The 25,867-nt window shown below is 49.3% G+C and overlaps 1 protein-coding gene across 1 annotated transcript in view; it reads right to left on the minus strand.

Annotated features, from left to right (window-relative positions):
* col23a1a (collagen type XXIII alpha 1 chain a) overlaps nt 1-25,867 on the minus strand; it is a 117,682-nt gene that overhangs the window by 29,949 nt on the left and 61,866 nt on the right. Inside the window, exons 3-5 of the mRNA XM_049027666.1 lie at nt 9,529-9,573; nt 6,159-6,453; nt 5,878-5,896 (exon numbers count right to left, since the gene is read on the minus strand). Of these exons, the coding sequence (XP_048883623.1) occupies nt 5,878-5,896; nt 6,159-6,453; nt 9,529-9,573 (359 nt within the window). The remainder of the gene's footprint in view (nt 1-5,877; nt 5,897-6,158; nt 6,454-9,528; nt 9,574-25,867) is intronic.

The following is a 25,867-nucleotide window of genomic DNA, read 5'->3' on the forward strand; positions in this document are numbered from 1 at the left end:
GAACCAATGCTAATGATGGTCACTAAAGGAAACAAAACTTGTTTGCCAAATTTCACACATCTTAGTCTCAGTTCTGCCTTTCTTGAGGGGGAAGGGGCTATTTCAAGGGTGTGGATGACACCCCCCCTCCCCCCCACTATACTGCTAAGCACCTCAACAAATACTGCTAATCTCACGGCACTTCAGAGCACTAGATCAGCAGGGATAGAAACAGGGAGACCGGAGAGCCGATAAACGAAAGGCAGTCCATTACTGTTAAGGTCTAATCTGCTAAACAGACATCTAAGAAATGTACACTTTTTAACACAAACGTCTGTTAACAGAGTGCATTAAACACACACTGAGAACAGTGCTTCGCCTATGGGTCACCAATGTCCATTTATCTTCAAGGGCCTAAATTAGTTTTGCCATTGCGTGACTGGCCCATAAACTGCTTGAGCATCTAGGTCCTCAGAATTGATGACGGCTCGGGGAACATCTGTCAGAGACAAGAGGAAGAGAGCAGATCTCCACAGATATCCATGAGCCCTCCACCGATCCCCAGTCTCCAACCATCCCTAACCCTCTCCGACCATCTTCCTGGGTGACTCCAAAGGGGAGATGGGAAACGATGAAACCACATCTGGAATTAATGGCCACAGGATCCTTCAACTTTCACAGACTTTATTTTAATCTGCTTTCACTCACTCGAACAGTTGTTTCGCGGGGTCTGTCTGAGTGGGTAATACAAGGAAATCATCTGTCATACATGTCGCCGTCTCCCCGAGAGTGCTTTTTTTGATGCTAGGTACGATCTACTCAGAGAGGCAGTACAAAGCATTCCAGCGTCTTGCCCACAAACGGTCAAAATCATTGTCATGTCAAGCTTGTCTTTTTTTGATCTGTCAACTTACATTGGCCGGCCCATACCAAAGGTCTGCTAAAAGCCCTTCTGTAAAGGACAGCCTCCTAGACGTTTCATTAATTCATGATCCCAACGATGTCAATCTGGGCTTAAACCTCTTGCTATTCTTTATTCTTGTCCTTTAAAGAAATTCTTCTCTTTCCAACTGGATCTTCTTCTCAATGACGGCAGTTAATTTTGATAGTTGAATACTTTTCTTTGTCATTATTTATTTGACTCTGGTCGTTTAGTGGGCTTCATGGCTCGGAAGTAGACATGAAGAGCATCCCCACCTTTTGGAGATGACAAGTCCCCAGGGTCCTACTGCTCATTTTAAGGCTTTGCCATAAACGCGGCCAAAGATCCGGTCCATGGACATCTCCTCACCCAAGCCCCAGAGTGATCCCAAGGCTAAAGACACCTGAGCCGCAGATGTTCATCTCAACAGAAGAAGAACAAAGGGGATCACCTTTAGGCCTGTGATCAATACCAGCATACCTGCTCCCCTCAAGATGCCAGGTCTGGTGGTCACACCTCTGCTGGTTCCAACAGGCGTGCCATTAGTACCCACTGGTAGCTTGTAACCCCACCCACTTTTGCACTGGTCCACTCCCCATGGTAGACCACAGGGCCTTTGGATGTGCCCACAAACAGGGTGGGTCCCGTAGTGGGTCCTGCAGCCTGCACCCATTATGAGCCCTGTGTTGCTTCAAAAACTGGGACTGCGTGTGTTCTGCCTGTTTATTCATCTTGTGGATTCTGTTAAAGGCTGCATTTCGATTGTTTAAAAGTGAGACTGCACTCAGACAAAAATCCGGCCCGCTTAAGGGTGATTGATGACTATCGCGAGCGACACGGGTAAGTAAACCGTAAACACTGTGGCATTAATTACATATTTAACATGCTGCGCAATAGTGGATATAAAATCCTAATGGATGCAAACACCTGTCCAGCACCTGTGCATCTCACGCACTTGGCCCTTGGTGCCTCCATGTCTACCGGGTCAGGTCTGGGTTTATGTTTAACATTACAGATTCGGCCTTCAGTGAGGGTTTGGTTCTCATTCATACTCAATGCAGGTGTCTGCTTCCAGTGTCTGCGTCATTGGTGTGTCTCAGTTTGTAACACTCACACCTTCAGGATTCAGAGGTTCAAATGCCTCCCTTGCTGTCTGGTTGAGTTTTCATGTTCTCCCCAAGTAGGGTTGGGTTCCTGCCTCAATCCAAATGATATTGGTTTCTAATGACTTTGTAAGATAAGCAGTTGGATGATGGATGTCTAATTCATTTATCCGCAAATGTCAGAGACACATTTACAGTTTGCTACATTTTGTACTAATGACTTCAGCAATAATTTTGTCAGACGTGCTTTTAGAATATTAAAGTGTCTTTCTCTGATTAGTTCATTGATTACTTTTCAGCAGCAATGACGTTTCATCTTCGCAGGCCAGTCACCCAGATCTGTGCCTGGAACAGAATAGAAGCTGAGCACCAAGTGTGGTGGATGAAAGGAGGGAGGTTCACAGCTTCCACGCTGCCTTCTTCCTCCGTTCAGCTGACTGAGTGATGAGAGAAGCATCAGTGACAGTCAGGATAGGGGGGTACCACTGCTGCAATGGGGGTGTGTGACAGCAAGCTGCTTTAACATTGAAAAATGGTTCCGGAACCTGGAACCCGCCCCCCATTCTACAATCACCACACCAGAAGCAATTTGTCATGTCCTAATGGAGCCAGACCAGTAAACTGATCCAGATTGCTCAATTGTTATGGGATTTGCGGCTCCCAATACTAATACCTGCTAGTTACTTTATTCGTTGCTAATGGCTGATTCTGGAATGGCTCACGACTTGGTTTAACTGGTATTTCTCTTAGTTTTGAGCATAAAATAATGGTTCCCAGAAAGCGCATCTGGATATAACGTCTTCAGTAAAAATGGACCGTTCAACAGCCGTGCCTTGCGGAGTCTTTAGAATGATCGGAAAAACCCACGACATTTTGGAAGCGACGTGGAAGATGCCGATAGATGGATGGGCTCTAAGTGTGGTCTGTGTGTCTGGGGCTGTAGTTAGATTGGGGCAGGAGGATCTGAGCCAACTATTGGAACGAAAATGTTTAGCTGGGTTTGTAAGATGTGGGGAATTTTTGACGCCGTCTAGATATTCTGCTGCAGCCGACTGAAGCATGACCGCACACATCAGCTTCCACATTGTTCTTTCAGGCAGAACTTGCAGCTTGGCTGAATCGAACAAGACACCTTTTGATAACCCCATTACACATGGTGCTAGCTTCAAACCTTAGGATTACTCTGGCAAGTGCTTAGGTATTTAACTTCCACGGAGGTAAACATTCAGTGGCTGCGTTATTAGTTATTAATTATGCCTAGCTAGTGCTGGGAAAAACCCCATACAGAACTGCATCTCCATTCAGAGAGGCCTTTTTGCACACCACTGTCATACTGCATTGTTTGCACTAATAGCCTTCCTGTTAGCTTTAACCACAAAAAATGGCAATGATTGAATGATTCTGCTCATCACACCATGCTCTGTAAACTCTACACACTGCAGTGTGTGAAATTCCCTGAGGGCAGCTGCTGCTGTGATCCTGAATCCACCGTGTCTGGCACCGGCAATCACACCACGCTCAAAATCACTTAGATCAGACATCTCCGCTGCTCTAATGCTTATTTGGACAGTAAGCGAGCCTCAAAGCCTCTCTGTGTGCTGCATGCATTCAGTCGCAGTGGCACGGTTGGCTGTTTGCAGTGGCACGGCTGGCTGTTTGCAGTGGCACGGTTGGCTGTTTGCAGTGGCACGGTTGGCTGTTTGCAGTGGCACGGCTGGCTGTTCAGAGTGGCACGCCATTCGCATTAGTAAGCAGGTGTGCCTAATAAACTGCCTAATGAGTAACTGCAAAGCGGAGAGATAACGTGTTGCCGTCTGCCACCCTCTCAGAATAACGCGGAATCACACGTGACGGCGATTAGCAGCAGGCTTTTTCGGTCACAAAGACTGGAAGGCAGGCTAACGTCATCTGACCTCACCTTGTATATATCCCAGTGGTAAGATCACAGCAGAGCGCTGTGATAATTATATCAGTCATATCCATAACGTTTAGTAGTAAGCCGCACAAATAGCCATTTTCTACATGATCCCTTGGGAAACCAAGTGGCAGACAATCATTTTCGATCAGTGGACAGTAAAATTATCAAATCAAATCTATCCAGTACTGCAATAATATAATAACATATATAGCATAGCAATAACTATAGCATTTTGCTATGTTAAAAAAACCCATTACCTCATTGCCTATACCTTTAATAGATGTAGGTATAATTGCTACATCCAGCGTGCAATAAAATTGACACCGGAGTGATACGTCACATCCCGCAGGCTCTAAAATAGGGATATGCTCAGTGTGTGGCAAAAAATGTATATACAGCGATAAATGGTCATTGTTGACACACCACAGCACAACAACAAAACGTGTTCTCTGTATTTAACCCATATGTGATATAGCAGGGGACGGCTAATTCAGCGCCCAGGGAGCAGTTCCTTGCTCAGGGTACCTCAGTGGTGCCTTGCTGGTCAGGGATTTGAACCTACAATCTTTAACATTAGAAGTGCGCTTCCCTAACCATTAAGCCACCACTGCCCAAAAAATAAACGCGACAGTGATATATACAGTAAACGTGAAAGTGAGAGTGCTATATCCAGTGTACAGTGAAATGAAAATGGGAGTGATATATCCAGTATGTTCATGGTAGGACGGACATGCAATCGGTCTGTAAAGACCCTCTCAGGAAAGCCTAGAGCTGCAGCCGTGAATAACAGCTGGTACGCATCCAGCAGTGCACTCGACAAATGTACGGATTTTTAGCTCTGTTAGTCATGCTACATAATTGGCATCTGAAATCAGCCCACGCGTAAGTCTCTGATACGTGTTTGCGGCGTAGAAAGTGCGCGAGGCAGGTGCATTTGCGGCGCGAGTCAGAGCTCGTCCTGCGCCTATGCCTCGCGCATTGGAGCAGAAAGCAAGGCTTTAATGATAGGAAGAAACGTGTCAAAACGTGTAGCGAAGAGTTAATTTCTGGGAAGCTGGTTACGATAGCTGTAACTTTCATTGCTAAAGTGACCACAGACCACACACTGTGGAAAACAAGGAAACAGACCGCAGTTCGATGCTTGCTCCACGAAGGAAGCATGTGGAGCGTTTATCTACAGCCACCAGAGGGCGCCAATTGGTTGCTGAAAGGCTGATCGTTAGGACTGCTGATATTTATGGTAAATTTTAGCTGGAGTAATTGCTAGCAATGCCACAAATTTAAATAAGCGTTATTATGATAATATGATATGTATTAAACATTATCCAAATTTAACATTATTCGTAACACAGATGATTTTTATCCCCAATTCTTCCTACCAAATGAAGAGGCAATAATTTTTTATAAATAGAGAAATAGGAATTCAGATAAAACAGGTGGAAAGCTGAGTTTCCAACAGGGTTAACAGCCAAGAAGAAAAACAATGACAAGGCAGCCATGAGTCTGTGGGAAGGTGGGGGTGGGGGTGGGGGGTTGGGGGTCCTTTCATCATGCAGAGCTGCTCCCAGGCCCCCGAACAACAAAAACCTGAAATATTTACACGGCGGCCTGGGCTTGGGTGCCCTGCTGGTGATCTGCACCACCAGAGTGAAGATAACACACAAGGCTATTCCTATTTATATACACCAATGCACGGGGTGTGTGTGTGTGTGTGTGTGTGTGTGTGTGTGTGCGCATGTGTGACAGATAAAACCACAGGTGACAGAAAATAGGAACAGGCTGATTTGACAGGGAAGGCCAACATAAACACCGTAAAGGTCTATAGGCAGACAGCACTCAGAATGGGCACTGGGAGGAAGTGGCCCCCTTATAAACACAGGGCCCCCACCCCCCTGCAGGAGAGGGAAAGAGTGGGAAAAAAGAAGAGAAGTTCAGGGCGACATTTACCGGGTAACCATCTCTTCCAGGCACGCCCTGTTGGGGATGGAGAAAGGAGCACACAGCAAGGCGACGTTAGGCCTGGTGGCAGCAGCCGTGCGACCTCGCTGCTCCTCTCAGCAGGTGTAGGGCACAGTCAGGCTCCGCCCTCGGGTCAAGTTACCCGGCGCGGTCGGTGGGCTATAATGACTGCATTACTGCCCAGTGCTGCATGCCGCGGGTGAAGCGTCAAGCACGAGCAGAGATCGCAGAGCCTTGGCGTCAGGCCTCTGGGGATTTTCCCACAAAGCACCCCCACCTTCCCGTCCCAAAGCATTTTCTAGTAAAACTAAATAATTGGCTTAGTAAATGTGAAATGACTTCACAGTGATTAGTACCTGTATTTTCAGCCTGTTGGTATGCTATTCTACATCTGAAACCATTCATGCACACAAAAATAAGCATGCATGCACACACATTATTGGCTTCCCACAGACTTACCTGACTACAGAGGCATCCGAGAACAATCCACTTTAACCACATCAGATTGACAGATGCTCCCCCCAAAATAGAATCACAAAAGACAGCGATGATGGATGTACTTACCGGAGGACCTGAAACACACAAAAAGGAAAGCAAACGCAGATCAGTCTAAGGTGCTTTCATTGACGTATTACTACAGCTTAAAACACTGCCGTGTGTTTTTGTCTGGAATTACACATGCGAAGACACATTTCATTAAAAGACACATTTCATTAAATCGCCTTATTACTTTTAATGCCATTTGCCGCATTAAAGTTGCGACGCAGTCCTTGCAGCAGTCCACATGGGTGCTTTTGATTATATTCAAAGAAATGCCTGCTGAAACATTTGTTTCAATCACAGAAAATTATTGTCAGCACAAGTTCTCAACAGTTTCACGACAAAAAGGCTGGTGTTAATAGCTGGCTTTGGAATGGGGTGGAATTTACGGGGAACGTGACAAACGCTGGCGTTTTGGGGCAAGACAATAAAACAACACAGTTTAGTTCGCACTGGATTGAAGTGTGGGGCAACCGTTAAGATTTTGATGCACCTCAGACATCGTGTCTAGGGAAATCGGCTTGCTTTTCGTCCCAGGAAAGTTCCAGACTCTAGATTGTCTGCTTGCAGGACTCATAGCTCTGTAGGTCCCAACAAAGACCTTGTTGGCAATTCAGGACAGTGTCCTTTAGCTCACACCAGGCCGAAGTTCACAAACAAGGCAGGCAGAAACAGCGACAGTGAACCAAATCACTGCTCTAAGGTCTAAACCGAACATATAGGGCTTTATTGAAACCAGACAGGGCCAACGGTCGGGTCCCTTGCTTTCGGAAACAAAACAAAGTTCAACTGTTTTACTTTTTCTCTGAGCAGCTGTTCAGTTATCTTGACTCATCTTTGCTCACAGGCCACTTGAAGCCACCTCAGGTCTAACGTGGCGGCCAGGGAAAGGGCAGATGGGTTTGTTTTTTCATGGCTCTGCAAGCCATTGATAGTCGATTTTGCTCGGCTGAAGCCTGGAGGAAAATTAAAGCGTTCAGCTGTATTATCATCTATGGGTTTCCTTGCTGCCATGGAGATGGACGCCGACTCGGGCCACTGGGGGGAGCCCTTTTCCATCCGGGGTCTGAGGAATGGGATGAAAGGAGCAGTTTTATGGCCAGGACTCAGCGGACTCAGGACATGGTCCCCGGCTCGTTTAACGATTGCAAGAGTCGTAAATAAAGGACAAGGCCACTTATTTACTGTGGGATGACGGCTCCCGCTGAGCAGCGGTGTGTGTCTGTCACGCTTTTGGCACGAGGCTCTCCTCCGAGCAACAGGAACTTGCTGCAGAGCTCAGCAGGGGCCTGGCACCACCTGTTTAGGGCAACGACTGTCCATGCTGGCCGGGGGCTGGGAGACAAGAGCCCGGCGGATTCCCAATGAATCTGTAAATAGGGTGGGGTTGGGGCTGGCGCTGGCCCACGGTGCCGGACGTGGGTGTGGTGAATACAGACCTCCAGTGGGCTGACTGGCAGCGGACGCCAATCTGGCAGACATGCAGGCTTTGAGACTGACGTGGAAGCCAAACAGGAGTGGGTGATTTAAAGCTGTAACGGTCACATTCGCTCTCGAGTTAGGCTGGACGGCGGCCATCGACAAGACTTGGCGCGACCCGTCTGCTTACGAGAGGGTTAGGGTTAGCCGGCTGCACGAGGAGAAGCTCATGATTTATCGCTCTGAACCGCGTCCAAGGTTCCCATCAGCACGCCTTTGCTTTCTGCTCTGCTGATGTAAGTGCCATTTATTTAAACAGGATTTTTTTTTTTTTGTTTGAATGGAGGAGGATTTTGGAGCTTCGGGGCTCGTGTGTGGCACTTGGGGGGGCGGGGGGCAGTTTGGCGGGGAGCTGTCTTAATGACATGGCAGGGTGCGGCCACTGCACACTGCAGCGCATGTGGCATGACGGCGGATTATGCCCGTGGGCGTCTAGACACTGGTTATCCCAGCATGCCCTCCTCCGACGAGCAGGGCCTACGGAGCAGACTGTGGGACCTCGTCAGTATGCCAACCCAGTCGTGTTGGGTGGCTCCAGCTTCTGCCCGGAACCAGAGTAAGACTGGGCCGGCACACGACCACCACGAGCACCCCCTACTGGGCACTACAACACTGACTCTTAATCTTTACTGAAAAGCTGTTCCATGAAGGGCAAATATTAGGCAAACTGGGAGGAAGGGATGTGACTCGTGTTTGAGTCAAAGTGCCCTGAAGCAGAGTGAAACAACACTAACTCACCAGTGCAATTACTTTCCCTTTAAAGACCGATTCCAGGAATGGTTCGCTATTAAAAAGGCCCAGTGTACAGACAGAACACAAGCGGGGGCTTGCAAATGACCCATAAACGGTGCCCGCAGATGGATAAGTACCTAACACACATGAGACCGAAGAGGAAAAAACAGAGCTAAACAAAACAAGAGCGACATGTGATTTCTGAGAAATTAGCATGCAGAGTAACGCCCCCCCGCCCTGCCCCCCGTCACATTCTTTTGGCATGTTTAACTGCCCTCTCTCTCTCACTCTCTCTCTGTATCCTCCCTCTCTCCCTCTCCTCCTTTCCCTCTTCTCGCTTTGTCCTTCTCTCTCTCCTTTCTCTCTACTTTTCTGCCTGTCTTTTTGATTCTTTCCCTCCATTTTCCTTTCTTTTCCACTCTCTTTACCCCTCTATATCTTTCTCTCCATCTCTCCCCCTTTTCTCTGTTTCTCCTTCTCTTTCCCACTTTTCTGTGTGTTGCTCTTGTCCCCTCTTTGCCTCCCCAAATCTGTCTCCCTCTCTTTCTCCATCTGTCTCACTGTCCATCTCTCTCCCGCTCTCTCTGTCTATCTTTCCTTCACCCCTTCCTATCCCTCTATCTCTCTCTCTCCATCTCTCCCCTTTTCTGTTTGCCTGTCTCTCTCTCCCTTGCCCGCTCTCTATCCCCCCCCCCCCCTCTCTCTTTCCCCTCTCCCCATCTCCATGGTTCACGCTCAGGTAACATCACACTCGGGGCAGATGCTAGGGCACAGGCCGTCTGCAGGATCGCTTAGCAAGCGGCCTGCTGCTCATCCTGCACATCCTGCCTCATGGAGCGGAAAGCAGCAGCACTGGAGACCAACAGGAGAGATTTAAGGCGGAAGGAGAGACTCACCGGGATCGCCTCGTCTTCCCATCCTGCCACGTTTTCCTGGAGGACCTGCAAGAAAAAAGTGCAATTACTGAGCCATCCTCTGCAGAGAGCCGCCATGTCATTTCCTGTGACTGGGGATGCAGGGACACAAGCACAAAATGGGCCGCCCCCCCCGGCCCCCACGGGCCAGTTGGGAGGGGGCAGGCTTCAGAGCGGGACATAAGAATCCTAAAAAAGACAAAGATCTAAGAAAAACCTGAAGCCTGACTGACACAGCAGCCAGAACATTAACCCCTGGAGGCCGCCATCTTGCCTGGTTACGTTTGACTTATTCTGGCACCTCCCTGGTTGGAAAAAGGAGAGCTGAGGATCTCGCTTCAGTGGCACAACGGAATGACCCGGAGCGTCCTCTGCCTTCGAGCGTGCATGCATCGAGGGATCTGCTCTAAAAAGCGTGCAGTGCTGCTGGGTAATGGAGCATGTCAGCAGGATTGATGGGGTGTCTCTGAACAGGCCTGACATCCCCCCGTCTCTCTGCCCACTGAAACTCCACAACTTCTAATCATCCTTGAGATTAGAAAGCCCTCCCTGCTCTTTTTACAGCCAGTTTTACTACAAGCTCTGCATGGTGCATCCAGCATGTCTGTGACCCCAGTAACCATGTCCCCCCCCCCCCCCCCACGTCCTTTAACCCGGCTGATTTTTACCCCCAAACTCATTGCCTATAACCGTAAAACAAGGGGACGATATGCCCTAGAAATGCTTCCGCATCCATGAATGGAACTACTTAGTATTAAACCATACCTTGCAGGGAGCCCATTAGAATGAAAACCAGATATGAGTATGCCCCCCCCCCCCCCCCCACCGTGTCCCACAGAACCTAATGGCAGACGCTGATATTAATAGGTTGGGCTTCTCAGCACTTTCCATGCCAAGCATTAAACAGCGTCGCCACCGGTTCCAGGCATGAGTCGGCCCGGCCCCGAATTTTTCAGGCATGTGTTGGCTGGGTTCTGGTGTCGCTGCAGGTTCTGGGCATGTGCCGGTTCGGCTCTGATGTTGCCATGGGTTCCGGGCATGTGCCGGCCCGATCCACCTGTCTCCCTCCTCTCACCTGCGGCCTTGTCTGATTCTCTACCATCCCTGGTTCTCTTTAACCCATCTATTCTATTTCTTCCTCAAGCCACCAAATAATCACCAACAGGCTTAACCCCTTGTCATACCCTGGTAATGTCTGGTGAGCTTGTAACATCTCCCTGGGCTATATAACATATCCAAAACTCTGGGATATGGCAGCATATTTCAACGGCTGAGTTTTCGCTGCTCTGTAATTACCAACAGAGGGCAGCCATTTCACAATCACCACGTCTGCAAAGAAGGCAAGGGGTCACATGGGAGCGGAACCCAGCTCTGCGCAGATGTGTGTGCGTCAGTGCGTGCCTGATTGCACATGAACGTCAGCTAGAGCGGCCAGGGGGGGCAGCCTGCTTTAGGCTCCACTAGCTTCATGAAAATTTGTACAGTGAAAGCTTCTCATCTAGCCCTTAAAATGAATGCCAAAGAAATCTCTTATATAAATGCAGTAACTAAATGTAAATTGCAGTAACAGTACACTGAAGAGAAGCCTTGGTAGCATTTGTGAAAGTCTGGTGCCTTGATCTTTCTCACTGCCTGGGAGAAACAAACAAACACGAGAAATGACATCATAGCTCTCACATCAGGTCTGCTCTGGGTGCACCTCACCTTTGATTAATCAGCCTTGTTTAACCATAAAAGGCACTGGGTTTTGTTATTCAGCAGGCGGGACCCCGCAGTGGAGGACAGGACCACTCTCCGAGCTCACATGATTCCAACGATCGCCCTGTGAGTTCAGAGGCGCGTTCTGGGAACAGCCCGAGCAGCTGGCTGGACCACAGCCCAAGACTCTGCATCCAGACGGAGCACCTGACCTTGCCCCCATGGGCTGTGTTGAAGGACAAACATCAGTCCTTTGCCATGTGCAACTGAACGTGCGTCTCTACCCTGGGCCTGTGATTGGCCTGTCGGTGTTTCCACAGACCACGGGACCGAGTGGGACTACAACCGACCTCCACATGCAGCCCTCATAGCCCCATCCTGACCTCCACCCTGCAGACGACCCTTCCTGATCTACTCTGCAGGGCCACTGGGACATGCGCAAGTCTGAGTCTAATCCTGGGTGCCAAATATGGAAGAAAAGCTAATGGAGTCTCTGAAGTTCCCCCTTAAAGACACCAATGTACTTATCATAAGCCATCTTGATTTCCGATTGGGCCATCGTGCTCTGCACGACATCTGATAGGCCGCTGCCTTCTAGGGGCTCCACCCTGCGTGAGAAAGCCTCCCTTTGCCACGCCCATGATGTGTGATGACGTGCCCACCATATCATTCTGGGAATTGGCCTTGCAGATAAGTGGGCTGGGACCCAGTTTTTGACCAGGCACTGGAAACCACAAGGCCCTGGTTCTGTCCCGAGACCGGCTCGCTGAGACAGACAAGGTGGCCCAAACGATAAGTGTACCACCCAACCCTGCTGATGAGAGGACAGCAGGAACCCCACAGACTCCCATGCAGGGTAACCGCGGTGTAAAGAGGACGATTCGGGCAGAAGAGTGGACCAGAGCCGGTCATTACTGGCAAGCCATGGGCCTGCAGTGAGAATGACCCCACCTGAGGGAACTGGGCTGGCGTGGGTGGGCTAAATCCCAACAAAGAGCCATTTCTAAGTGGCAGCTGTCAACCAGGAAAGTGAACGGAAACAAAGGTGATGAAGAAATGCCGTTGTTAAAAATAGTGGCCCAGAGGGTTGCTTCAGGATCAGTGATTTATTGCTGTCTGAAGCAGCCAAGACTCCTGCTTTCACAGGGATGGATCCCAGGGAGAAAATGCTAAGCACATCGATGTAAATCCGGCATTTTATAAACTCTTTCTGAAATTGGAATGTTCCCAGCTGCTCATCCCAGAACTTGGGGCCACGTCCTTGTGTGTACATCAACACCAATGAAAGATCCAGAGGGCTGCAGCACCATCGGTCCAGCTGACAGCTATGCGCTGCGGACCGTAACCGAAAACCTGGGTCTTTCCGAGCCCTCGTCCATGGCAGTAACAGAGCGCATCTGTGCTTCACTGTTTCCTTTGAGAATCCTTTTCCTTCACTTTTGCGGAACCTTCCCCTCCTCCCCTGGTGTCCATATTTTACGCCCACACTCTTTCTCTGTCACCACTGTGCTCAAGCTGCGGTTGGCGTTCCAATCCCTGTTAAAATCTCACTACTCCACAGAAAAAGGGGTGTTCTTCTAAAGCTGACGGGCAGAAGGTCAAGGCAGCAAATGTACAAAGTGTTGGCATGCAGAGTGGTTTCTCCAGTGAATGTACGAAGTGTTAGCATGCCGAGTGGTTTCTCCAGTGAAGGTACGAAGTGTTGACATGCAGTGTGGTTTCTCCAGTGAATGTGCAAAGTGTTGGCATGCAGAGGTGTTTCTCCTGTGCCAGAGGGTATTTAATTGCTTATATACTTATTTGGTACATGTACGGAAGTAGACCAGGAGAACAGTACATCCTGAGGGAGGCTGAAGTGAGGAAGGTGGTGTGCGGGCAAGTCAGAGTGAGGGTGTGTGAGGCAGGTGATGCATGGTAGAGGGAGGCCAAGGGTAGGTGAGGTAGGCAGCACATACTGTAGGTGAGGTAGGCCGATGTAGCATGAGGCAGGCGGCATGTGGGTGAGGCAGGCCGATGTAGCATGAGGCAGGCGGCATGTGGGTGAGGCAGGCCGATGTAGCATGAGGCAGGCGGCATGTGGGTGAGGCAGGCCGATGTAGCATGAGGCAGGCGGCATGTGGGTGAGGCAGGCCGATGTAGCATGAGGCAGGCGGCATGTGGGTGAGGCAGGCCGATGTAGCATGAGGCAGGCGGCATGTGGGTGAGGCAGGCCGATGTAGCATGAGGCAGGCGGCATGTGGGTGAGGCAGGCCGATGTAGCATGAGGCAGGCGGCATGTAGGTGAGGCAGGCCGATGTAGCATGAGGCAGGCGGCATGTGGGTGAGGCAGGCCGATGTAGCATGAGGCAGGCGGCATGTGGGTGAGGCAGGCCGGTGTAGCATGAGGCAGGCAGCATGTGGGTGAGGCAGGCCGATGTAGCATGAGGCAGGTGGCGCGTGGGTGAGGTGTGGTAATGATGCCTGTAAATGAGGCTTCATTTCCTGAGCTGGCTGCATGTAATCAGTGATTCATCACGGCACGAATATCATGTTTGGAGCTTAATGATGACCTGATGTGAACATGAATTGTGAAGGAGTAACACCCACAGATGCAGCTGTTAGTGCCACTACTCCAGGATGGACCGATGTAGACGTTTAACACAACCAGCCGCAGCTCAACTACATCTGACTTCCTTCTCTCCCTGAAAGAGCTCGCAGTGCAAAATGGGGCTGCATGTTGGATTCCGGTAGATAAATAAGGTGCTGGGTCATGTGCAAGCCAAGCATCATGACCTGATGCCACGTGCCCCTGGGACCCAGCCCCACCTCTAGCCTGTCTCCATCACCCTCCTTCACTTAGCTACTGTGCTTACACTTTCCCAAACAAAAAAAACTCTAGGGAAGAAAGACCCTTAGACTGCAGTAATAAGTGGTAAACTGAAGCATTCCTTTGTTTTCTTTTCCTCAACAACTGTTTGCAATAAGTGCCTCAGCGAATGCGGTATAACGTGATAGATACCCAGTGTGCCGACCGCAGAATGAAAGCCCCTTCCTCTGCCCCCACAAAAAAGAATATTACCCTTAAAAAAGAAAACAGAGTGATCGTTCAGCACCCTCTTCCACTGCATTCTGTATTTTTCACTTCAGAGTATGCAGTGTAAGCTGCCTTCACCTCTGTCGTCAAGCTCTCGCCACCTGGGGGGGCTTTGATCAGCTGGCTTTAAATAGCAAAGACCACCCCCCTTAATTTGTGTGTAACTCTGCAGGCACCGTCAGGGGCTATGTGTTGATGTTTATGAGAGACGTGGCTGTCCCTCTTCCTCTGAAGCTCTTCCTAGACGTGAGCGCCACCTCTGGCCTACGCTTGCGCCACCTGACCCGTATGCATAGGAGCTGCAATGGAGTCCATGTCTTCAGGCTCCACTGACAACAGAGACCTTTTCGTCTGTAATTTGTAGTCAGTCTCAGGGGTCCTGCCTTTTATGAAGGAACTACTGAAAATGACATGCCTTCTTCATTCAAACACTATGTTACCATTCACATCTGCAGGGCTGAAGGTTCGATTCCTGCTCTGTGTGGGTGGAGTTTGCATGTCCCCTCCTTGTTTGTCTTGTTCTGAACGCCCCCCCCCATTCTTATACAGTCCAAGAGAGTGTGGTTTATAAATGCCTCCCCTCTCTAAACTGCCCATACTTTGTGTGTGAGTGTGTGCCCTGTGTTGGCCTGGTATCCTGTCCAGGGTGCCCCCTGTCTCGTGCCCTATGATGGACTGGTATCCTGTCCAGGGTGCCCCCTGTCTCGTGCCCTGTGTTGGCCTGGTATCCTGTCCAGGGTGCCCCCTGTCTCGTGCCCTATGATGGACTGGTATCCTGTCCAGGGTGCCCCCTGCCTCGTGCCCTGTGATGGCCTGGTATCCTGTCCAGAGTGCCCCCTGCCTTGTGCTTCACACTTCCTGGCACTGGCTCCAGGTGTTGCAGCCCTACACCGAATGAGCGGTCATGCATTTCCGTGGTGACGTCACGGCTCATTTCCAGGTTTTAATGGACGTTCCTCACAAGACTTTGCCCTTTTCCACTGTGCCACAACTCAAGAAGATATTTGGGAACAGTAAAAAACATCAAGACAAGATGGAAATGGGATTAGAACTGCAAATCCTCATGTTGTGGTTTTTAGTCCTGGTTATCAAGAAAACTTAATAAAGACTGGAATGAAATGCATATTATCATATCAATGCCATCAGCAATTTACTAATAATTCTAATAGCAATACTAATAATCGTGACCATCCATAGCATACAGATGACCGTGGCTGATAGAGAATTGCAGACGGATCCTGCCACCCCACCCAGCATGGCTTAGCATCACATCCAGAAGGATCACAAGCTCTGGCCAAACACAAAGCCAGCTGTCTCAATTAAATGCCTCTTTCTGTTTCTTTGCTGAGTCACTCATCTCAGTTTAATAAGCGTTTGACATAAACATTTGCAACCAATCCATCGGCCCAGATAACATTTCCATTACTTAAGAGGAGAAACCTCCCCCAAAAGCACGCCACCTACTGGCTGGGAGGCCTCATGGTCAGCCGAAGACTGACGGATATGCATCAGGCAAATCACGGGACCACCCCGTCCTGAAGCACACTTTAGGGCTGCTTAGTATCAAACAGCTAAACATTGAGGCTAAGATAATTCACCCAGCCCTCCTGGGAACAGCAGTGCATTTAAGAAAAATTACAGACGCGTCAATATTCATTATGCAACTGATGTTATTTTACTGCGGTCATACAAGTACGAACTTTCTTCTGCTAATAGAGACTGCGTGTAATGAGGCAAAAAATAGCTATAAATTACCGCAATGTTCACGACCAGACACATTATTAGAGATGCTGTAAGAAATCTAAAGTTTTTAAACACCAACGAGCGGTTTCTGGTTAGCAGTGAGTGCAGCCAAAGTAAATAAATTAACTAAGAAATTAAATTGATTAATTAAAGTAAACAAAAGATCCACGAGGCAGTTGTTGGCCTTTTTTGTATTAGACATCCATTCCTATAAATGGACAGGACACAGCAGTGCATGTTCTAGCAACAGGATGTTTTATGTAATGCAGTGCTGAGATCCATTCCTCTACAAATCTACATAATGGATGTAATTATGGCTATTGTAAAAAAAACAGTCATGGCACCACATGCAGTGATGCAGAATGTCTTTTTACCAGCAGCAAAGTGCCGGGGGCCCCTGTCTGCCTTTACTAGGTGAGCAGCAAGCCACAGGGAAACCCAATGTGACCCGCATGTGACATGGGGAACCTCTTCACACTAATGTGTTCCAGGCGTCCAAGCCCTAGACCCCACCCAACTTCCTGCTATATATACAGCTTGTGAGCGAGGGCGAGTTCGACCCCAGTGCAGTCACTTTTCAGTGTGCATTGGCTGTGAAAGTGCGCGTATCACACAAATTCCTACGCCCTCAGCTAAATCGCATCGCCGCACTAATGTAGGCTAAGCGGTTTGTCAGTTAGTGAAGACTCTTCACTGCCAGGAGGAGGTTTGGTCTACGGGGGGACCTGAAAAAAGCCAAAACTAGCACTGTTTCTCCCCCATGTTTATACCCCCCACAGAAACAGACCAAATTGCTGCTATAACCCTAAAATTACCAAGAATATACATGCTTTAAGAAACAATAGGGATAATACAAAACAATCAAGAAAAATTAAAGGGTTTGGCTCTGAGCACAGCTGGAGGCCATGACTGGTTTTGCTGTGAAGCGTTTAGCTGTGTTAGCAGGGCACTGAAAGTGATGTTCATTGACACTCCCCGGCCCCCACGAGGAAGATCCATCACGCCAGACACATGACTGCGTGGTGGCTGACGTTCCAGCAGTCACCCATCGGGAACAATAGCCGGGCTGTGCCACCCAGCTCCGGGCCACGCTGGAGGGGTTTGCTGCGAGAAAGCAGGCACATATGTGTGCCTCATTATTGCACCTTACATGCAAGCGAAGTGTAGTGGGTTTGTGATAATACATCTGATTATATCTTGTAAGAGAATATGTATTTATTCTAATTAAGAAACAGCAAATTGGGATAAATTGGGATCTTTGACAATCTTTCAAAATAAAGTTTCATCCTCACTATTGGAGTGAATGTTTAAGTGCACAATGTGTCGACATCGCTGTCATCAGGGGTGTCGTGTTTCTCGAGGCCACCGTACGTGCCCCCACCCTGCCTGTGCGATAACCCCGCTTTACCCCTGCCCTGCCTCACCTCTGGCGTAGCTCCACCCTGCCCCTGCTGTAACCCCACCCTGCCCCTGCCGTAGTCCCACCCCTGCCATAGCCCCGCCCAATACCTGCCATATTCCCGCCCTGCCCCTGCCATAGCCCCGACCTGGTGTAGCCCCGCCCTGCCCCTGCCGTAGCTCCGCCCTGCCCCTGGTGTAGCCCCGGCCTACCCCTGCCATGCCTCAGAGGTACCTATTGACATTACCTCAAGGGGTTGGGACCCTCCCAGGACCTGTATGCACCAGAAGCATTAGATCATGCGAGTGGGCCGCTGCCTTGCTGTCCTCAGAGCCGCCACAGCGCCCTCCGGTCACTCACCACCCTGGAGGCTGTCCAAGGCACCCCCAGCCCCCCTGACCGGCGAACGCTCCTGCTCCGCCATCATTCCTGCTCGTTCTTACTGTTCCTTAACCTCCCTACTCTCAGGGGAATTTAGATTTTGTAACTCCGGGAGGAACTTCAAGGCTGCGCGCCGGAGTTGATGGCGCCAAGCTAGTTGCCTCCCAGAGGAGTGTGCAGGCCAGAGAGACAGCGGAGACTAGGGTGAGGGGTGGGGGGCGCCATGGCTGGTCCACTGCATTCCGCAGATTCATATGGAGTGAAACCGGCAATATAAAACACATCGCATTACACCAAGCTACTATGCATTACCGGCGCTACATGAGCCGATTTATTTGGAGAAACGATCGCCAACTAGGGTCTTGAGACAGGATGGTGCCATTGGGGGGGAGGAGTCTGCACCATCACCTCCTGACACATGGTGTAACAGATAGTTTTAATTTGGCATTGATGGGATGACATCACCCCTTAGTACGTCCATCGGCGTTGAGGAGAGAGAGAAGGACTCACTGTCTGTACTCACAGGAACCCTAAAGGTCAGTCATGCTGAGGAGTGTAGGTCAGTTTGATCAGTGAATAAAGGTGCCATGTGAAACGCAGCCCCATGTATGCACTGCTCTGGGCGAGGCAAACACCACAGTAAGCATCATAATAGTCATTCGGGACTAAGACCCAAAAGACAAATGTCAATGGCCTATTAAAACTGGTATCTATCAATAGTCTCCTCTGACATTATATGTACTGTGTTCTGTCGAGTTGGTTACCTTTACATCCTATGAATAAACCGTAAATCTTCTAACACGTTCTGCTTATTATTCATCCCAATTCACCCAGTTGTCCCAGATACCTACACAACATCCGAGTGAGTGTATTTATCAACAGAGGCGACTTTGACATAAAGGCACAGACAATCGCTAATCCTAAGATCTGGCACATCTCAACCTTGTCACCCAGGGGAATGATGGGAAATGCAGTTCGCGTCTGGCGCATTCACCGCAGTGTTAATGCCTCCCTATCAGGCTGCAGTCGGCTGGTGCGAAAATCTGCCACCTCCACCACACCCGAGCCCCCTAGCTCAGAAACATGCAACTGCCATTTGCACTTTCCCTTCTCTGAATTTCACGGTTCTGAATCCACCAAGGTATAGCAGCTGTTCTCAGCTTCAGGACTTCCCTCTGAGAAAGACTGTGAGATAGAGGGAGGTAGAGGAGGACAGGAAAGATTGACCTGTGACATCTTCCTTCGCACACTGTCATGCATTTCTATATTTGCAAAGGTACTGACAGCCTTGAGAAGGCCTTGCTGTTTACGAGGTTCTTTAATGGACAAGCATGTGGGAGGTATTGTGTCCAGGGAATGGTGGGGGCATCGACCCCCAGGGCCCCTGGGGAGCTGTCGTAGAGTCGCTCCCCTCAGAACAGGTGGCTGGGTGAGTGTGGGTTGAGTTTCAAGGACAGCTATCCAACGTAGGATCATCTAGGCTTCATGTTTCAAACAGGCCCGACCCGGAGCAAGTAAACGAGAGAACTGACACCGCGGCCGTGATCTGCCAGCCAGGGCGAGTGTATAACCAGGCTGACTCATTACTCATCAGCTGATATTTTCTGTCTGCGGTCTTTTTAGTCGCCATGGACACGACCGTCTTCCCAGGCCAAGGGCTGTGATAACAACCGATGATCATTTTGACCTTTTGAGGGGAAACAGAGGTAGGCTTGGATCATATATAAGCGAAACCGCTGAGATCACACTCTGTGAAGACCTTCCTCTATCAGTGAGGCCGCCAAAAATGTTTGTAAGTCCAATAAATAGAAAGACTATGAGCGGATTCTCTAACTTTGCGAAGTACTAATTGGGTTTGAGCTGCTTTTCTATAAATAAACAGTTGCAGGCCAGGATTTTCATTCACAAGTGCATATTTTTTTTTGTCAAAGAGTGTGCGTGGAAGAGAGAGTTCGACAGCTGGGCGAGGTCAGATGAGCCATTGTGTCACGATGAGGATAAGCAACACCATCTCCATCACAGCAGGAACCAGCAGGAACCACGCCAGACAGACCGTCTCTGCTTGCGCTCAACCATCGCTGGAGCACGTCTCACACGCCCCCCCGCCCCCCGGGCAGACACTGTTCCCCACACGCCTCCATCTCACACCACCCCAGTCCCAATCCCACCATTGTCTCTATCTCATCCTCTTTTGTGAACCAAATGTCACTTGGCTCAAGTCCTGCTTTCCAGCTGTGATTGTACTTGATTTTTAGGCTCGACTTTAAGGCATACCATTCCCGCCCCCCCCCCCCCCCCCCGTTCTGTGCTCCAAGTGACCCCCGCAGAATCCGGTCCTTGAAGTCCGATGCAACTCCGCAGCCTTTTCGGAGCAATTAACGGTGCAAATACAGAGGCTGCCAAAGATATAGAAGGCCAAAGGTTGTTAATTAGCTTGTGTGCTACATGAACATCGGTCTACACCCCAAGTGGTCCTGCCATGACCAGGAGAGGTAGGAAATTGGCTGGTCTGAAAATGATTTATTGTCATCTGTGAGGCCCAGGCTAGCATGTTTCAGGCCCACAAGCTGCTTGTGCGTGTTAAGGCCACAGCACTGCTTGCCATCTCTCCAAAGTTTCATTGCACAGGTACAATTCTTGGAATAAATGAAGGCTACCATGCCATGTCAACACTTGGCTTCAGCCCAGGTGCTGTCAAGCTAAAACAATGCATCAGGCTGGGCTGCTGGCTTGGACCTTCTTTGGCTAGGGTGACCCGCGGGCGAGCACTGGGCTGCAGGCTTGGAGCTGGGGCAGCTGAATAGGGACCATGCTTCATACCTGAAAGAATGGAGACTCGGGTTTCCGGATAGGGTCTCTCCACTGGAGCCCATAGAGTCTGTGCGGTCTGGGGCAGCAGACCCCCAAAGCAGGGTGTGTGAGCAAGAAACATGAAAAAAATTAGGATAACACTCTACCTATAGCTGTCATCCATAATGCCCCATAGATACCATAAAAATGCACATCAGTGATCAGCTGTTATAACTGTCAGTATAACAATTAATAAAGCATCACAGCATCTTCTATCGACAGTCACAAGGCATTATTATTGTTCATTATAATACTTCTTATGCTTCATATGCTCCAGTGAACCTCTCAACTAAAATGCACTATACTGTAGGTCCCTTCATAATGCATTATAACGGTAAGTATAAGAATTAATAAAGCATCTTCCATTGACAGCATTTATCGTGGCATCTACAGTGCATTACATATGAGAGATTCATAAAGCATTCATAATGCATAATAATCATGGCTTTAATTGCTAATAAGGCCTTTTTATAAATATTTATTGCCATGTTTATAGTGCTGTATGAAGGCATTATAATGTCAATGTCTTATAGACACGGCATCCATAGAAAACGTTACCAAAATTGGTTTCTAGATTATCTGAACTGCCTTTCTGACACTCCAGGGTCAAACAGAGCCAGTGGTTTACATTTATGCCCCCGTGCTGGATGTTACACCAGCTAATTAGTTTGACAGCAGGCGATAAGAAGCTCCCCAAAGCCGGTGGCCCCCTCTCAGAGGCTCTCCTGTAAAGATGCTTCATGCGGATCCTCTAAGCACAGCAAGGCAGCAACACATTTTGGAAGTAGATGGAAAATAAACAGTACGAACATGGCAGCTGGTGTCCGTATTTCTGCATGTGGTGTGTCATGATGTGATCTGCATACTAAAAAGCCCCCTCACCACATGTACCTTCCAAAGACCTTTTTTTGGTATCTGAGCTTCAATCTAGTTTTTTATACTTCAGCTGGGTTTGGTCCTTTGGGAACCATAGCTAAAGAAGAGAACAAGAATGCAGAGTAACGGCATAGGACCCAGGTGAGAGACATGCAAAGATGTTCAGGTGCATATAGCCCGCCGCACTGCGCAGATAGCCTGCTGCACCGCGCAGATAGCCCACCACACTGCGCAGATAGCCGTTGCACTGCGCAGATAGCCCATCGCACTGCGCAGATAGCTCGCCGCACTATGCAGATAGCCTACCACACTGTGCATAGTCCACCGCACTGCGTAGATAGCTCGCTGCACTATGCAGATAGCCTACCACTTTGTGCAGATAGCCCACTGCACTGCGTAGATAGCTCGCCGCAATATGCAGAATGCCTACCACTCTGTGCAGATAGCCCACCGCACTGCGTAGATAGCCCATTGCACTATGCAGATAGCCTACCACACTGTGCAGATAACCCAACACAGTGCACAACTGTTCAGATAGCCCACTGCACTGCGTAGATAGCTCGCCGCACTACGCAGATAGCCTACCACATTGTGCTGATAGTCCACCACACTACGTAGACAGCCCGCCGCACTACGCAGATAGCCTACCACATTGTGCTGATAGTCCACCACACTACGTAGATAGCCCGCCGCACTACGCAGATAGCCCACCACACTGTGCAGATAGCCCGCCACACTATGCAGATAGCCCAGCACACTTCACAGATAGCCCACCACACTGTGCAGATAGCCCGCCACACTATGCAGATAGCCCACCACACTGCATAGATAGCCCGCCACACAGCTAGCCAGTGCTAATACACTGCCTTCCCCAAGCTATGTGTTACTGACAGCCCACATGTTACTCATCAACATCTAACCTCTCTAAGCGGGTACATTCCACCCCCTTTTTAGCACCTGCGTGCCGGTTCCCCCTTCAAAGGCAGGTCAAAGTGTGGGGTGCAGCTCTGTATGAGCAGAAGTGGTATCACTTTGCCGAGTGGGTAATTGGACTGCCTGTTAAACGGTGAAACCCTTCCCATACTTCCCTCTTCCTAAGTACTCGTCCCTGACGTTAAGCCCCTGGATGTCCGTGCTGATGCACATCAGTGACCAGCTTCTGTTGACCTAGGAGGATTGGTAGGGGGGGAGGATCACCATATGTCAGGGAGGGTGAGTCAGCTGACCCCCCCCAGTCTGCAGTGATTCATTCCACCTGTTCCTCATTCTCCATGTCTCTTTATATTAGGCTATGTTGCTTTTTTCATCCTCATCAGGGCCCCTGAAAGTTGGGTCTGAAAGTCTGTGAGACTGAATCCTTATCACTGCAAGTTGTTTTTTTCCCCTCCACCCCATTTCCCTGTCTTTTTTCATGCATCCCCCCACCCTCCCTTTCTCATGCACCCCTAAAAGGAAAAGCCAGGATCTCTGCATGCCGCGTGATTCTTCTCACTGTGCCGTCCAGCCCTACACGCAAATCCCCTTTCCTGTAAACCCGAGATGGGGGCAGAGGTTTAGACAATGGAGTGAGTGCGTGGGGGCGACTGTCCTCTTCCTAGGCCGGAAGAGCCCCACGGCTTGTGCTTTGACTTGCTGTAGCCTGGCCAGGTGGTGCTCCTGCAGGAACCCTCAGAGCAGCCTAGCACACGGGCCACAGACACGACGGGCCGAGCATGCGGACCTCCTGCGGAAATCCTACGGAGACTTAAAAAATACCAAGTTCCGACTACGCGTGGTTTTTGATAGCCTTTTGGTTACAAAGGCAGTTTCTTATCACGCTACGCAGGTACTGATTAGTTTTCTGAGAAAAAACTATCGTTTGATCCACTAAAACTATGAACACCTGCTAACAGAAACAAGATGTCCCCCTTTTCACCATGCAAGCCAGCTGACACCTTGATTACACAAACACTTCCCTGCCAAATTGTTCTCATAAATCTCATTTATTATCATAATTATACATCTCTTTGTACTGCTGACTTTTACCAGGCAGCTTTGCTACTGGGAAAGCGTACCTCACACTCGCTTTGACCTCACGCTCGTGAGGAGGATGCGAGACCTTCCTTGTGAGACCTTCTGAGGCCGCAGCCAGAACCCCCTCCTAGGTGTCTTCTGCGCCACACGCACACCTGCTAAACTTTGGCCTGGACCCAGAGCAGAATTCTCCCGCCATTATGTCCTCATGGCATCTCCCTGCTTAACGGCTGCGAGTTGCCACCAGCTCTGACGTAAAAGAGAAGCCTGGCGACTTCTGAGCTGGGGACAGACACATGCACAGTTGGAGGAGAACCTCGGCCGTCATGCTCACGATTTAGATACACAGTCAGAGATACACTGGTAACTCGGACGAAGGTGGGGAGAAGAACATAAAAGCCCAGATGACCCTTCTGAAAGAACGCATGACTTGGAAGTGGCACAGTCTCACTGGGAATTTAGGGTGGGGTATGGATGAGTCATGGGAATATCAAATAGGCACATGAGAATGTCATCTCGGCACATTGGAATGCCATCTAGGCTCATGACAATTCCATTTCGGCACGTGGGAATGTCATCTAGGCTCATGGGAATGCCATCTAGGCACATGGGAATGTCATCTCGGCACGTGGGAATGCCATCTAGGCTCATGGGAATGCCATCTAGGCTCATGACAATTCCATCTCGGCACGTGGGAATGTCATCTCGGCACATTGGAATGCCATCTAGGCTCATGAGAATGCCTGACCTAGTCAGTGAGGGAAACTGGCTATCACACTCGGCAGGAGTTATGTTAAAACATGCTTGTCAGCTCCCTGCCTCCCCTGAAGCTAACCACAGTTAGCTTGTCCCAAATGTAGCTCCTATTTCAGACAAATAGCCCCCTGCCTGCTCCACAGATAGTAAAGTAGGTCATTCCGGAAAAGACTCAGCGTTTTTTTTCTTCCATTTAGTAAGACAAAGATGACAATAACAGAAGTACAGTTTCACTCAGGCAAATCTGTGTTTATCGTCCAAATCGGGCCGTGCTGGTGCTTTTTGTCATGTTCGCAGTGCTATCGCGTGACTGCTTGGGGTGCGTGTTGCAGTGCCAGAGCCTGGCCTGCGCCACGCATGTGAGGCGGCGACGATCCGGCACATGCTCTGCACAAACGCTGAGCAGCTGCGAGCTGCAAACAGCTGGATGCAGAGGGGAGGCCCGGTGGACCCGGCCGGCGACCGCATGTTGGAAATGCGATGGGCGCAAGCTCCATGCGCATCTGGCTCTCTGCAGGATGAGAAAGGCAAAGCGGTCTGCTCGGAGCTTGTCACTCTAAAAATGGAGCAGAGCTGCATGACTAAACAGAGCACACTGGCTGTTACAATTCATAACTTCAGCTGACTGTAGTACACTTGATACTTTCCTATACAATTTGACCATAGATGGGAGGATCTGAACGCAAAACAAAGGAGAGACTGACTGCAGAACTGACAAGCATCGTTATCGTCTTTCATTTCATTATGCACAGGCCGTACCCAGCAGTTTTGGCCATTTTAGGTCCAGTAACTGCAAATTAAGACCAAGATTTTGTTTCAGCCAATGAGTAGAGTATAAACAGTCACAGTCACAGTGTACTCACATGGATAGTAGAAACAAAATCTTGGTTTGGATTTGTACTTTCTGGACCTGAAATGTCCTACACTGTTACCCAGCTTCAAACATGCCATCGCGCTTCATTCCTGTTGATCATACAGGCTTCCTCCGTTCCAGTCCAGTGAGCCGGTCTGCGACACAGTTTGCAGATTTCCCTGCTCAACCATGCCTTCTAAACCTGGCAATTAGCTGATTTTGAGCAGGCAAATGTGCAAACTATGTCACAGACTGGCCCTCTAGGACCGGAATGGGGAACCCTGATATAGATTCATTCATTTAATACCTAAAATTGCATTTTAACCATGTCAGAGATATTTTCACAGTCCATGGAGTTTGGTCTGTTCACTGTCGTCCAAAACCTGTATGACAACAGCCCTGAAACTTTCCAGACCCTCATAAAAAGCAAAACAGAAAGCCGACCATGACTGACCATGACACGACGACATGATATAATAACAGTATCAATGGTCGCTCCACTACTTTTTCTCTCTTTTAAAGAAATGATTGCAGGCATTTCCAGCCAAACTCTAAGTATTTTCTTTGGTGTTATATGAGATTGCAGTAAATAAGAAAATTAAGTGACTGATCCGGGGCATAAACACAGTACAGATAAACACTCAAACTGCAGCAGAAAGACGTAGGGAAATTAATACAA

Source organism: Brienomyrus brachyistius, chromosome 10 (genome assembly GCF_023856365.1).
Source record: "Brienomyrus brachyistius isolate T26 chromosome 10, BBRACH_0.4, whole genome shotgun sequence".
Taxonomy (NCBI): domain Eukaryota; kingdom Metazoa; phylum Chordata; class Actinopteri; order Osteoglossiformes; family Mormyridae; genus Brienomyrus; species Brienomyrus brachyistius.